Source organism: Corapipo altera, unplaced genomic scaffold (genome assembly GCF_003945725.1).
Source record: "Corapipo altera isolate COAL_440 unplaced genomic scaffold, ASM394572v1 50, whole genome shotgun sequence".
In the NCBI taxonomy this organism is placed as follows: Eukaryota; Metazoa; Chordata; class Aves; order Passeriformes; family Pipridae; genus Corapipo; species Corapipo altera.
The window spans coordinates 5,646,644-5,662,768 of NW_020884889.1; the positions used below are offsets into that span (position 1 = coordinate 5,646,644).

Below are 16,125 nucleotides of genomic sequence, written 5' to 3' on the forward strand. Positions count from 1 at the left end.
CTGGGACAGAAAATCTTGTCTGGGCAAGCTTATAAGAGGGGTTGGTGTCCAAGATAAGAAAAGAAGTGTTTTCTTTCATTGGATTAAACATGTTCAAAACAAATAGAGTAATTTATTAGGACTTTGAATAGGGACTTTGCTTGAACTGTTTGTAGAGAGGAGGCTTCTTGCCTTGCTGTCCTTATGAGCAGTGGTCTAACCCAAATCTCCTTCAATTTATCTGAGAGACTTGAAAAAAAAAAAGACTGAGTTTCAATTTTAAATCCAAACCAAATCTTTTGAGAGTGTAGGCTAAGAAGGCCTAGTGTCGGTTACTAACTCAAAGGTTTTATTCTGAGTAGAAGTTCTAGCTCCCATCAAAGTTAAATAAGTGCTTTTTTATTAAAAACAAAAAATTACTCTGTTTAGAAGAATAGTGAATAGCTGTTTCAAGAGTATTTTTACAGGAGAACCTGTGGTATTGCTATGCTTCTTCTTTATTAATTGTATCCTCAAATCCCTTGCCTTTTGGCACTAGGTTTTTATGCTTCAGGCAAGTGTTATTGCACTCCATTAATCTGCAAAACTACATGCACTCATTTGAATTGCCAAATCTGTAATCATGCATTCTTATGGATCAGTATCAGTTGCACACCTATTAGTTATCTGATGCAATATCACACTATAGAAATATTATAACAGTTATGTAATTAGATATCTGTATATACAAATTTATATTAATAATTGTAGTAATAAGTGTCTGTATCACAAGCACAAAGAGGCTGGTTTTTATGTAGATTAATTTTCAGGTTCTGGCCTTTCTAGAAATAATGCCAGTACTGCAGATGCGTACTCCAGCTGCTCTGTGGTGCTGGGCAGTGTAGAGAGGGGAAGAAGAATGTGGCAATACCTAACAGCAGTAAAACCACTAGCTGTTATAATGTGATTAATTTAAAAATACACTACTTGATAAGGAATTAGGCCTTTTTCATGTGCTGAATAATCCTGCTGAAATGGCTTGTAAGGTCAGAGTCCTCAGATCTTAGAAGGTAACTCCGAAAAATGGAGCCTCTCATTTTTCTGTCAGTGCTTTTGAAATCAAGTGCATAGAGGAGTGTAGCAGATGTATAGTTATCAGCATGGAATTGGAGGGCTCAGCCCTGCCTTGGAGGACACAGGGGTTTGGAGAATATACAGGAAGGAGTTGCGTGGAAATTTTCTTCTTTCTTTTTTGTGTAATTTTTTTTTCCCTCTATATTATGTGCAGAAATGCATTCCAATCATCACTGTGTTTTCACCTGAGAGGAACAGAGCAGCACAGCTGTGCTGTAACTCCAGCATGTGCAGTGCACAGGGAGTGTGTGTGTCTGTATGTGTGCCAGGAGTCAGTGTCACAGGCCCTGTGTCACACCAGCACTGTCACCAGGCTGCCAGGGCAGCTGTGGAGATGGAGCTCAGCGTTGTGCAGTGTCTGTGCAGCTCAAAACAAACCCAGCTAACTGTGAAAAAGGGAGAGAAGATACACACATCCCCAAAAGAAAATAAAGGAGGATAGAGGGAAGAGAGGGTTTGGGAATCAGTTTCTCATCACACATGAGCTGAGGTGTGGGGGTGTCCTCATCTCTCTGCTCCTCATCGTGTTTCCCCAGCACTTCATGTCCTCTGTCCCTGGGAGGCTCCAGCAGAGGAGGCTTTGCTGCCTCTTATGATTTATCGTCAGGGTGAGGTATCCATCCATCGGCACATCTGGACTGTCCCTGCTGATTTTCCACTGGAACGTGGCTCAAGCCCCTTTGTTTTTCAGTCTGGGCTGTGGACATGCTCTGCTGGCTGCCAGCTGGATGGCCGGCACCCTGGCCCGTTCCCTTACAGCAGCTCCGGCTTGTCTTTGCTTTTCCCTTCATTTTTTTTTCCCCACTTTCTTCTTCTCTTCCCCCTCCCTTCTCCCCTCAGTGATGGAAAAGCAGTTCAGATTTTCCAGGTTTACCGAAAGGGGAACAGGAGCAGCTGCAGCATCCAATAAGTGTTTTTCCAATTCTCTGTGGTGTGGAAACTCCTCTACGGGGTAATGGGGTTTCCGACTGGCTCTGACTCCCCCTACCCTAAATGGGGACAGCCCCACTGTCAAAGTAATATTATTTTCTCCAGCAGAGGAGTCACTCCCATCAACTGGGATGTGGCTGGAGTGTTTGATAGCTGCTCTCAGGCACAGGTTAAGGATGGGGAAGGAATGACTTCAAGCTTCCCAGACTCGTCCTTGCATTGATGTTTAAGCTTGACATCACCAAGGACAGAGTTAGTCAGATGTAATTTAAGAGTGAACCGATATTTTATTACCCTATCTCCTCTTCAGACAAGAGAGCACATCTTGGATATGTTTAGTTAGGGCAGGTTAAAAAGTAACACCTTTTTTTTTAATTAAAAAGTACTAATATTTAGAAAATATTTTGAGCTGGGAGCAAAGAACGTTCAGGTTTTGCCAAAATTGTCATTAATACTTCTGCCTGAAGACTGAACAGATGAAATTATATACATGCAATTTTTTTGTGCAAATACTTTTCTGTTAAGGGTTTTTGGAAAGGAAGGGTTTTCACAGGGGCCACAGTCTAGGTGTGTGCTGCTGATCAGCCCAATGCAAACAGCTGAAAGTGTTTGAGAAGGAAGAGGTGCAACATGCTTACATTTCAATGTCAGGAGTTACAAAAACTGAGAGTTTTTAAAAAAATCACTTAATTTTTGAATCTTAAGAAAGTGAAGTTTGTCATGGAAGTCACAATAGTGCTTTTTCAGTGAGAAGTGTAGAAGAAGGAATGAAATAATCGACCAAATATGCATTAGAAGACCTTGGCATTTAGAGGGAATTGATTCTTTAATTGAGAAAAAAAGTAAATACAGTCAAGTTATATTTCTACATGTATTAAATACAATCCTAATTTTGCAGTTGTTGCAATCGATGGGAAACATTCCTTTATCCCCTGTGTATGTAGCATATTTATCCTGATACGTAGCATATTTATCAACATCTTAAGCTACAAGTGTTTATGGCTATTTCATGCAGAATTTCAGTTTGCACCGTGTACTTCAATGATGCATTAAAAAGGAGTTTTAAACTCTTGAATACATTGAGAACTCGCATGCATGGTTTTGGGAGATGAGCACAAGTTGTAAAGCTGTTGTTTAAATCCTGGAGTTTACTGAGAGTGTGCAAGCTGGATGTGTGGATGCTACAGAATGGATCAGGTCATAACTCTTTCTGCTTTGCTCCCACAGAATGTGAGAACTTCCTGGAGGATGGGCTGAGTGGTGTCTGTGCCTCGTCACAGGGTGGTCTTAAGAGAGAGTCTGGGAGCGAGTCTGACCTCTTCCCCTTGTCTGGTGATGGGATGGAAGACCTTGTCTTTGGAAAGGTAGGAAAGCCTGGTTGAGATATGGTTAAAAAACCTCTGATCTGATAAACCCATACTGCAAATGGAGATCGTCTTGGTTTCACTGGTGAATTAGAAACCTGGAAACGATTATCCTGGAAAGAAATAGATGGGAAGGATCCGGTCTCCTCCTCAGATGCAGCAACATGAGGGATATATTTACTTGCAGCATAATTCCAAAAACTGTAGCCCCCAGTGTTAAAAAAAATGAAAGTAATTTTGTCTGTCCAAAAGTAAATCAGGCACCAGAGGAACAGTTGAAAGGGTGGATTTTCTTGCAAGGTCATTAGGGATTGCACAGACGATATGAAATCCATCTTTAACCCATGTAACAAAGAGCTTTTCTCCAGCAAAGGATGACCTCTGTGCTGACACCTCTAGATTTATATACTGCAATTCTCAGAGGAACCAGTGTTTTTCTGTAAATTCAGTGTGATAGGAAGGAAACCACTCTTAAATACTTCAGGCCAATTCCAGGGAATAGTTTTGTTGCCTAGGCGACATACCTCTAATGCCTGTTTGTGTGCAAGTAGAATGAAAATGTTTTCAAGTTTGCTTAAAATCAACAGCAGAAGTCATTACTAACCTTAGTCATCCCTGTGCCCTTTGTGCTGCTCGTGGCTGAGGAGGAGGAGTGGGAGAGACCTGAGAGACAGAGTCAGCCTCCTGAGCAGAGGTTTTTGGCATCAGACTTCTGCGTCTGTATCAGAGCAGCCAGAATTTATTCAGAAGGTGATTAGGTTTTTGCTCTTTAAGAATTGTCTTGCTGGTTATTTATACTTTTCTTGCCGTAAGTAGATGATGAAAAAGCACCCAGAAAGAATACAGTGATGCAGAATCAAAGGGATGTGAACCTTCTTTAGAGCAGCTATCACGTTGGTCTCCATCACACACTTTGGTGCAGCTCCAGCTCACCTGTTTGAGGAGATGCAGCTCCTGCTCTGAAAAACTAAACTTTTGGAGTAGCTTTCACACTTACTTTCAGAGAAATATATTTAATAAAACAAAATTCTGTTTGCTGAAATCAAATCAGATGATGGCAAATATTTTCCAGCAGGACGGGAAACACCACAACCCAGGCTAAGTGATCTCATGTTCTATAAATGAACAGTAAAGTCATCCTTAATGCATGTGGTAGGGCACAGAGCTCACCAGCCTCACCCTTTCCCATCTTACTCTCAAAGGGATCCGGGACCATGGATTGTGGGAATATAAGGCTGTTTGTCAGAGCTGTTTGTCTTCAGTTTTCTTGTGCAGAGTGACCAAAATTCCAACAGCCAACTGCCATTTGAGCTTGATTTAATGCTTGTATGGGGATGTATAGGAGAATAGTGCTGTGGGAACACAGCAAATTTTATACTGTACAGAATTTTATCTTTTTTCCCCTTTTATATTTAGAAAGTTACCTTCTCCAAATGCAAGAAAGAAAATTGAAATGTAAAAAGAACAGGTCGTGCAACGTAGCAGGGATGCTGCAGGGAAAGGAAGAGATGGTGGGGAAAGCAGATCTTCAGTTGCCAGTGGAGAGAGGGCAAAGGGAGGAAATTTTTTTCTCTGTAGAAAGAGAATTTCTTAGTTTGGCAGCCTTTGCATTACTCTCATTATGTGGTGGATTGCAGACTTCTTCTGCAAATGGCTTCAAAAGATTCCTGAGTTGAGTTTAGGAAGTTATTCAAAGCTAATCTCAACCTCAGTCGCTTTATTTGTCTTCGTTTGGCTGACTGATTTGATTCCTTGTCTCCTTTCTCAGGATTTATCTGAGTACCTTTTCTACAGTTAAAGTTATTTCTAGGAGGACCAGAGACACTAGTTTAGCATTGTGAGCTTGTTCTTTAATTAAATCTTTGATTTTAGACTACTGAGCCCAGCTGGTAGAAATGCAAATTATACATATTTTTAATAAACACTAAAATAACTGATGGCTGCAATCTTTCTTCTGAAAAATATTGGTTTTGGTGTAGTTGATTAGTTATAAACCTATTAAATAGTACAATTTCCATATCAAATTGGGAAGAGAGAGAATATGTTTATGAACAAAAAGAGGATCTCAAACCTTTTGGTGTCACGGTGATTATTGTTATTACTAGTCCAGTTCTTGTTTCTCCTTTCTGTGGAGCAAGAGTTGAACTTTTGTCTACTAGGGTTGGGTTTTTTATTGTAGAAAAAACTCCTTTGTTAACTGCTTAATACATGAAAGAAAACTGGAGGAAGAACAAGCTGTTGTCTGTCTTTGGGCTACTTCCATAGACATCACTTGAAATTTGTAGATTGTAAGCCCTGGTTCTGTCCCTGGGCCATGAAGCATTTGGGTCTATGGGGTCACAAAATCTGCAGGTACCTTAACCTGTCCCTGGTGCCTGGTGTGTGCTCTGTACCATCTCCTTACCCCTCTCCTGTGCTTGTCTCTTTTCTTTCTGAAGGATGTTGTGCTGAGCTGTGTAACATGAGCTGCCAGGTTCAGGGAGCTTTAGCACTAAAACCTGCCTTGTTTTTTCAGACTTTAGAGGCTGTCACTGAGCCCCAGAAACTGCTTCCAAGTCTATGGCTTAAGCAAAGTGTTTTGTTTTCTCTGCGTCAGCGCTCCATTGCCATGTCCTCGTCATCCTGCTTTTCCTTCTCCATCTCAGACAGCCATCTGGGCAGGCTTTGCAGCACCCTCCTTCTTGAATGATTAATGCTGCATAAGGTCATCTCTCACAATCATCTGGCAACATCCTGGGGTGGAGCCCATATGCTTTGCTCATCTTAACTTTTAACCTGCCACCGAAATCCTGTGTTACTGGGAAGCTTTTTAATGTGCCTCTTGGGAAATGATTCGGGCGAAGGGAGTCCGGAGCCCACAGATCATTTCCAGAGGAAGAGGCTGCAAGTCAGCTTCTTGAATTTTGTTTAATTTCTGCTTTTGTTTTGGTTTACTCAAGGAAATACACAAACACACAAATATTTTGCATTTATTTTTCAGAATTATTGTTTCTTTTACAAAAACAAACAAACACCCCAACAGCCATGCAGAAAATACAAACCTAAAGGATTAAAAGTGGAGGGGAAGGCTCTTCCACTCCAAATCATAAAAGTTATGATAAATAATTGATAGGAGGCCACTATTGAGGTAATTTTAGGGAACCTGGAGCCATAGGCAAATCCAAATAAAAATTGATTCTACTGGATTATATGTCAAGCCAACCAAAGATGTTGGCTCGATACTTTTAGTGTAAAGGTATTCCAAGGAAACTTCAGGATGCCAAGGTTTAATTTTTTTCATCTTCTTTTTAAAAATACTGTAACAACTTTAATGTCTTTGTCACATGGAAGATCAGGTGACAGAGAAAGTTTGTGTCTCAGCACTTTACCTGTTGTCATCACGGCAATGATTGAAAGAGCATTTTAATTCCCCTTATCAAGACCTCCTACAGTGGAGGGATTTAGCTGAAGAAGTTATCTTATACCCTAACCATCCCAGTGATTTCCTTTATCCTTATTCTTGAAGAAGCACATGCTTTCTTTCTCAGAATACTCCCTTTTATGCCTTATCTGATTTTTATTTACTAGCTTCTCACCAAGTACTGTTTCTGAGAGCAAAGAAAATGCCCATTAGCAAATATCTGTAAAAGCTCTTTTCAGCCATGAGGTTTATAGTCATAGTTATGGGTTGAATTTGTTGAGGTGCAATACAGCAAGCCTAAATTGAAGAAAATTAATATTTCTTTAATGTTTCATTTTTCTCGTAGGAAAAGAACACATTAGAGAACCATTTCTGTTCAGCAAATAGTGTCTTTTTTTACTCAAATAGGATTAAAAAGAAATGCATATTTACTGGCCCTTGGCCAAATAGCTGATTTTTTGCAGAGGTGATTACAATATAGATGTTTTAGATGTGTCAGCCACATTCGGCATTTTGCAGACAGAGTCCTCTTTCATATTAACTGTTTTCTTTGTTTAAGAAAAAAAATCATTGAAATGAAAGCAGAATATTTTTAGAGGAATAAGCATGGGCCACAAGTTCAAGGGAATTGTTTATTATGTTCTGTCATCAGTCTGATGCTCAAGGTAAAGTTAAAAGGGACCACATTTATTTCCCTTTTTTTCAGATATCTCCTTGAACTGCTTTTTACGATAGCAGCCCTAAATCTTCCTTGTTAGAGAAGTGGGTTTTATTCTCCATTTTTAACTGGAGCAGTATTTTCATCTGGGAAATAAAAATTCCTCCTTTTTTACTCTGATTGCTCCGTAAATAATTTGGTGTTCTGCACTATTGTTGCTGGATTTGCATGCAAGTTGAGTGTTTCCAAACCATCCTATACTTTGCACAGTCTTCTCCTCTCCTGCTGTGCTGCCCCAGTCATAGAGTCCTAGAAAGGTTTAGGTTGAAAGGGACCTGAAAGATGATCTGGTTCTAACCCCCTGCCATGGACAGGGAACCTTCCACTAGACCAGGTTGTTCAAAGTCCCCTCCAGCCTGACCTAATGTCTGACAGTATTTTCTTGTCTCATAGAAGTGAAGCAGACTGTTTTCTCTACTGCAGGAGTATTATCCACATAATGACTACTTGATTGGTCTGTATTTAAGCAATTCAGGGAGCTCTCATCATGACTCACACGACTATCAGATTATCTTGAATAATGCCAAACGACATCAAAACCTTCACAGGCCATCCATTTCAGTTCCCTTTTCTTTTAACCTACACTCAAATCTGTCAAATCCAATGGTTTAGAGAATAGAGTTTACAGAAATTCCCCATTAATATTTGACATACCTTACCATGAAATGAATGTTCGGGAGGGGCATGTATTTTTAGTGTGTGTTTTTTAATATTTGTGTTTAGAAGCTATATTGTTCTTTGGTGTTGTCCTGTGGATGCTGTCTTTCTTTTTTCTCTGTTTCCCTTTGATGTATATAAGAAGGGAAATAGTGTGACAGCATTTATTTAAACCAACTTAGGAGCATAACTGTGTGTTAAAATTGTAAGAATAAAAATAAACTTCTAAGAATAAAAAATAGCTAAGCATGAAACAGGTCTTCCCTCTAAATAGTGAAATATTTGATTAGAACATTTTTTGAACATCCCAGTTTCTTTTTATTCAGTTAAATAAAATGTTTTTAGCTTACAATGTGTGCTCATCAAAAAGAGCACAGAAAAGCAAAAGTCTCTGGAGTGTTTAACACTGCTGGAGTTGAATGAAGTCAGTGGGGTGGGATCCAGGGTCAGGACTTCCGTGAGACAGCACTGCTGTTCATCCTGCCCTCTGTGGGTTCTGATGTCCATCTCTCCCTTCTGAGAACGGGATTTTGCAGCCCACAGTCTTCTGCCAAATGAGGACTGACAGCCTGCAGCTCCTCCAGTGCTCAGCTTCTGCCCAGCCCTCTGGGCCCACTGCTTGAGGACAATTACCTGCTGTGGCTTTGCTGAATAGTCTGTTGCACATGGCCTGACAGAGCATTCTGACTGTTATTATTTTAAATGATACAGCACAGGGCTCTGCAGGAGGATAAATTGAAACTTCCCACATCGGTCCCTCAGGGCAAACACCATTTCAGACTGGAGGTGATGTCAGAGAGATGCTTGTGTTTTTTATGTTAGCCACGGGGAATGCAGAATGCACACGGGCTCTTCTCAGGCTGTATGGTCAGCGTGTGGCCTTGGGCCAAAGAGAACCAATTTGGCTTCTACATACTGTTTTTTGAGCAAACTAAACCCAAAAATTGCAGTATGACTCGAGACCTGTAATACAGGGTGGCTGATCCTGTAGAATATTTTTTTTTAATTACAGTTGGATTTGAAAAATACTGCAAACCCTGGTATTAACTTTCTGCTTAATGGAAAGTAGCAGGGGACAGGGATTTAAACTTTTATTTTTTTTCTGTCTGTTTTTTGCTAGTGAGTAATTGTCCCTTTTGTGCTGCATGATGCAGTAGAACAGTGCATTGGCCTTGAGCTCTACAAGCCAATCCCGGTTTCACAGGAGAGGCTGGAGTTTGTCATCGGGAGTTGTTGATGACCCAGTTCCCCATTACTCGCTCTCAGTAAACTTTTGGCAGTTTTATGGCACCTTGATCAATAACAGGTTTAGCCAGAAATGGTGAGAGGAACAGGATTTGTTGTACGGGATGAAACATGGAATTGAGAAGAGGAAGGCAGGCAGAGGACCTGAGATAGGAGCCCAGGGTTATGGCAGCCAAGGGTGGAAGAGATCACCCTGCAGAGCATTTGACCCTCTTTGGAAACCAAAGCAAAAAGTCTCGGTTCTGTGATGGTTAATTTGCCTTAAGCTATTAACTAAGAAATCTCTCAGCTCGTGTGAAATATAAAATATTTACATTTATTTAAAATGCTAAATGTATTCACTTCATTGGAAGTGTTCAAGGTCAGGTTGGATGGGACTTTGAGCAACCTATCTAGTGAGCGATGTCCCTGCCCATGGCAAGGGTGTTGGACTAGCTGATCTTTTAAGGCCCCTTCCAACTGAAACCAGTCTATGATTCTACTCTAATATATTTTTAATTTTTCTTACCCACAGCAGCCTGAAGAGGAGCAGTCTGCATGTGATGTCACCAGCTCCAGTTCCTCTGCAGATGACACCATGTCCCTGGAGAGGAACTCATCCCTGGGCAGCGACACATCCCTTCCCTTCCCACCAACTGTGAACTTTGCCCAGCCCAAGGACAGGCACAGCCTGGATGGCAGCTGCACCAACATGGTGGCCTCTGAGGGAGGAGAGAAGGAGGAGGAGCTGGACAGTATCACAGATGTGCCCACTCATTCCTCTGTCTTACGCAACTCCATGCGACCACTGTCTCCTTTCCGTCGGCACAGCTGGGGACCGGGGAAGAATGCCACCAACGAAGCAGAAATAAACCAGAGGAGGTGAGTGTAGGGCTGCTTTGATTTACTTTACACCCATTCATGCACATTTATTTCAGCTTTTGGCTTGGCATGATAAAACAGAAGAGTGCGGACATCGCTTCTGATTATTCTTTTTCACTCCAAGGGTTGAAGACAATCTCCTAACATATGTTTGTTTGTTTTTCTTAAATTAACTTTCAGGATTCAGGGTTAAAGTACTTAATACCTACAGTATGCTTGAGGTTTTCAGAGTAAATGGAATTACCTTGGGACAGGTTTTCCATTAGAACTGTCATCACCCCTTTCTATATGAAGGGCTTTGCTAAGGGAATTATTGGAGTGTTAAATCTTGTTGATCACAAAATAAACATGGCCATTATTGCTCTGATTGTATTAAGACATAGAACAGGCTTTTAAAAAATGGTGTGGAGACTCTTCTTAGTGGTGAGGTGGGTCATCCCTGTTTCACAGAGTTGGTTCCACCTCAGTCTGTCATGGACAGTAAGTCCAACTTAACTCATCACCAATGCCCCTGGTGGTGTCCGAGAAGATTCAAAAGGGTAGTTTTCCCAGTTGTTCTTTCAGAAGAAGCAAGAGGGAGAGGTGTAACAGCCACGTGAGTATGTAAATTCTGGTGCCAAGTGACTGGGGGAGAAAAATTTGCTCAGTCCCCCTTCTCAGTGGGGAAGATGAAGTAAAGGAAGATGCAGACCAAGAAGCAGTAATTGGTGTAAGGTTCCCTGCCATACTCTGTTCAGCATCGGGGCTGCTGGACACTTGGGGTCAAGCCCTGCATGTTCTGAATCCAGTGGAGGTTTGGCCAGTGTTTTAGTGTGCTTTAATGCTTTCAGAGCATTAAAACTGAGTTGTTTTAGGAGGGCCAGGTTCCTCCCTGCAGCTCACTGAGGCTGCAGGCCCCGGCGTGCAGTGCAGTGCTGCTCTCTGTCTGCCTGCTGCCGTCCTCATGGCCTCAGGTCTGCTCTTAACAGAAAGGGAGTCTTTGCATTTGGTGATGGATGGCATTAAATTAAAACTGGCCACTCACAACTGGTAAATTTTTACTGACCTGTTTGGGTAATCCAGGGAGAGGCAGCAGCCTCCCATCAGGAATGTGTGCATCCTTTACACATTAGGAGCGGTGGGTGTCAGTAAGGGAATATTGTTATACCCTTCAGGTTTTAAAGTCAAGGTTGAAAAACATTCAGGACCCTCTGAGTAACATAGGATGAAAGATTTATTATTACTGTTTTCTACCACTGTCACCTTTTTTTTGGGCTTCATTCTTGGTACTCAGGTACTATTTACATAAATTAAGTAATACTTGTCTTTTTAAAACTACAAAAGAGTCAGCATATGACATACCTGCAGGTTTATGACAGAATGAGTCCATAAGCTTTTAAACTCATTTGCAGAGATTTATTTTTAAGTGTAGGACTTGTTGCATAAGGATTTCTGGTGGTAATAAACTGCATAGCTGGCAATCACTGCTAACACTGAACAGATGGGGTTAAATTCTGCTCAGATTTGGAGGCTGTTTCTGATAAGGGAAAATACATTCATTGTAAATGTAAGAAAATCTGAGTTAAAGGAACAGTAATCGTTCTCTTATGTTCTCAGATACAGCCGTGGCTACATAAGGATAGCTGTCACATAGGATAATTAAAAAAGAAAAGCTGGGTGGGTCTATGGTGCCGATTTGGTTCCTGTTTGGTTTTATGCTTCTGTTAGAAAGGAATTTGGATTATTTGGTTTGTTGTTTTCTTATTTTCCTTGTTCTTTTCATATGAGGCTGTTGTGATGTTGAGACTCTGGTTGCTTAGTGAACAACAACAAATATTGAGGAAGTGAAGCACAAAGAAGTGACTTTCATAGAAATCAGTTAAATTTGGAGTGTTTCCTTATTAATTTATTTCATATGCAGTAGATACTTTTTCATTTAATGGGAAAAAAGCCTTATTGTAATTTGCCTTTTGCAAATCTTTAAAGTGAAGTAACGTAGAGCACAAGCCTAAGGTTTGTCCTACTGATGTGCTGGATCTGTGCTGCTCCCAGCACCCACCACACTCCCTCCCCTCCCATGGGCACCCATGGCACTTCTCTGCTCTGTAGGTGAGCAGGGTGCACTCACTAAATGAGCAGAAATTAACCAAATAAAGTGTAATTGCCACCAAAACCAGACCAAGGATTAGAACTGGGCTGTGGAGCCAGGAAGAGGTGTCTGTCACTGATGGTGGCAGGCTGCACCATCAGTTGAACTCTAAGAAGTGCCTCCTGCCCCAGCAAAGGACTTGCAGCCTGGTCCAGCTCCCATCCACACCAAAACCAGTCTTTCCCCTCATGACGAATATGTAGCTAAGTCAAGTTTAAACAGAGCTCCTGATACAGGACCCAAAAAACCTACAAGAAAAAATCAGTCTTTTTTAGGATTTTACCTGTTGTAAGAGGGACAAGTGTAAAAGTTTGTTCACAGAAAAGATCTGAAGAAAAGGTAATATTCTTAAATGAAATCTGAAAAGATGCTCAGTTCCCCTCTACTTCCCCTCTTTCCTCAAATGAACTTCACAGATAATCCTCATGTCTACATTTTGCTATTAAAAACACAAAGAAAACCAACAAGGCTGCCACAAAAGGATGTTCATCCTTCAGTTAATTCCTGACATTCATAGGGGATTTGAAATGCCTGTCTTTCAACAATGCTGCAGTGTGTTTAACGTTCCGGCCAAGGGACGAAACGCCGCTGTTTTCCACTGGTGGATTAAGCACTGCAGAACTGGAGCTGGTGTTAATCACTGTTGCTAACAGCTTCTGTCAAAGAGGTTGGCCTTATCTAAACTTTAAACTGACCTGGCTTTGGCAGCAGCAAAGTTGCAGCATGGTCAATACCTGTGCAACCTTCTCTCTGTACAAAATGCAACAACTGAAACCCAGATTTATTTGTAATAGAGAGGAGGAATACAGAGACTCATTACTTCCTTTAGCATTTCATTTTGTGTTTTCCCTGTATGTCCATTTCCTCTGTTTGTGTATCAGGGATATTAATCCCTTAGCTGCCATTTGTTCATTTTTTTTCCATTCAAGCTGCTGACCACTCTCCATGATTCATTTTCAGTTCAATGCGAGTTCTGGGGGATGGTATAAAGAAGCCTCCCATTCATAGGAGAAGGTACAAAGCCAACTAATGTAACTAACTGTTTTGCCTTTGTATGTCTACTAACTCCATATTCTCATGTCAGTAAACCTGTAGTACCTCTGGAAGTGTTGGCATTAGAGGTGTGCATCCCGCTTGGCTGCTTTCCCTCTCCAGTCTGACCCAGAGCAGTTTTTCTGCCCCACAGAGCACATGCCCAAGCCATTTTCTCCAGGATGACATGTTAATAACTTGGAGAAATCTCAGATATCATTTAGTTGGCCTTTGCTATGTGTAAGATTTGGAGTTAAGATGATTGTTTACCTGGGAGCATGTGTGTGATTTAGATTTAAAGTACATCAGGGACTCCTGGCAAGACTTGCAGAAGGGGCACGTGGGGAGGGAATGGATCAGACACAATCTCACATTTTTGGAGAACGCTCTGCAGATCTGCAGCTGGTTGAATTAAATGGCTTTAATTTTGCTCTTTTTATGTTTTTTATAACCATCTTCCTAAAAAAAAAAAGGTAGTAAGATGTGTTTTTCTTTTCCATGCGTTTTTCTTCTCTATAGCAAACTTTCATGTTTTTTCAGATCCTCTTCCATGAGGAAAATGCAGATAGGCATTTTCACTCACGTAACCTTTGCATTGTCTATTAATATATAAAACAGGACACAGTTTTTGACACAGCAGATGTGTACTGACCACACTTAGACATTTTAGGCTAAAGAAAATATAGCAGTTTAACCTTTCCTCTTCAGTGGTTCAACCTCTTCTCATCTCCCACAACCTACTACCTCTCCTCCTGTGGCAGGTTAACTCAGTATTTCCCCTCCCTTGAAATAGATGGCGTGATGTGTGTGCAAACAAACTACCACATTTCCACATGTGAAGAAGATGTTACAGTGATACTACGACCAAAAAAATCCCTGTGCCTTATCATGTGTCAGCATAAATGAAGCCCTATGAGCAGTGACGTACAGTTCAGGAGAGAGCTCTTAAAAAAGAACACGCTTTTTTTATTTCTAAGAAGCCACTCTATTTGCATCAGTGTGTTCTGGAGGAAGCCGTGCAGTGCTCATCTTCTCAGCTCATGCAAATGTACATCTCTTTATCAGTCATCTCTTATGGCTCCTCTGTAGGAGTTAGATTAGTTTTTAGGGTCAAAATATCTTGAAACACTGAGTTTACATGTAGAATGGAGGCAATGTGTGTCTCAAATAGGCAACCTAAAATCTCTAGTCTTACCTGAAATGTGTGGCAGTTCTTTCATAAGCACCCTCTCTCTTTTTCTGGCCTCCTAACCATTTTGATATCATCCTCTCTAACCCTGCTTGCAGAGCAGCAGCCTGAAATGGATTCCAACAGTTTATGCTCTCCCACAAGGCTGATGTAGGTAACAGCTCGTCCCCCTTCCCCAAGTTGTCTTCTGCAGAGGCGTTTTTTATGCTCTGCATTGATCTTGTTTGTTTTTTATAGTGTTGCCAACAGATTGTGGGTGGCTCCCCAGCAGGGCTGTGATTCTGCAAGAGTGCTTTCCACAGCCCTTGCCAAAAGGTCTCTTTCCTTCTTTGGGATCTTACACCACCTTCAAACTTCCTCCTGCATAAATATGGCTCCTCTTCTTCCTTCCCTCTACTCTTCTACTTCTCTTCCCTGCAGTTTTAGCACTTGGGTGTATCCTCACCCAATTAACATCTTGTATAAAACAGGTAGCAGTTATTTGAACTCCACCAATGAACACAAGTGTCAAACCCTTACAGAATGTTTCTGGTGTTGTGTGTGGACACTATATGAAGACTTGGCATGACATGATGCAGTCAGTGGGTTTAAACCTTCCTCTGTGCCCTCGGAGGCTCGCACAGTTCCCAGCCTGGGGATGCTTAGACTTGTTTTGCCCTTTTTGTAGGCTCCTGTTCTGGAGCAAAGCATTCTCTGGCCATGTCCTCTCCTTGCATGTATCACAGGCCAGGGGCTGGGAGCAGAACTTGTGCAGTGCTGCTCTGGCAGATCTGTGCTGATGCAAAATTCCCTTCAGACGATGTATGTTTCCTGGACAGCTTTTCCAGGATTTAGGGATCATTTATATGTCATAGCTGACAGGAAGATGGATTTCTCTGTGTCTGCAAAACCTGCAATTGGGCCATGAGCTGACAGAGAAAAAATAACAAAAGCAGTGTTTAAAATAACAACCAAAATATTTGCATACTGTATTTGCATTTCTTATGTCTTTCATGGTGCAACTTTGAGACTCTTTTGGGGTATGGGAGCTGAAAGGTTTTCTAGTCAGAAGCACTCTTGATTTAATCCCAAGTTAATAGTAAGACAAGCCTGTTTTTTCCTTCCAGCCTCTTTCAATTACTTGCTGTGCAGCATTTAAGAACGTGTCTCTCTCTCCTTATTTTTCCCAAGCGTAGGTTCCTGAGGTTGTTAATACTTCTCTGGAGGGGACTTAAACTATTAAATATCTATAAGGGATTCTTTTTCTGATTTGAGGATGAGAGTTACCAGAAAAATACTAATCATTACTAACACAATGGCTGTGTGTGATTACTTGTGCAGAATTGGCTTTGGTATGTTTCAGTCATGTTGTTCCCAAAAAACTTCACTCCCCACAAGGAGTGATTTCTCCAGTACATTGTACACCAATGGGAGTTTGGGGGAAGCATGGGCTGTCCTGCTACCTGTGTTGTGGTAACCTCAGGCATTTGGTGCACTCTGGTGTGTTTGTGCAACCAGGCATATGCTACT

At 41.3% G+C, this 16,125-nt stretch overlaps 1 protein-coding gene across 3 annotated transcripts in view; it reads left to right on the forward strand.

Annotated features, from left to right (window-relative positions):
* Positions 1-16,125, forward strand: part of AKAP13 (A-kinase anchoring protein 13) — a 72,767-nt gene that overhangs the window by 10,577 nt on the left and 46,065 nt on the right. For 2 of the 3 annotated variants that reach the window (XM_027644213.1, XM_027644214.1), the window contains exons 3-4: positions 3,250-3,386; positions 9,924-10,267. In XM_027644213.1, coding sequence (XP_027500014.1) covers positions 3,250-3,386; positions 9,924-10,267 — 481 coding nt within the window. Of the gene's footprint in view, positions 1-3,249; positions 3,387-9,920; positions 10,268-13,355; positions 13,410-16,125 lie in introns of all 3 variants that reach the window. The other variant, XM_027644212.1, reaches the window with a different exon arrangement.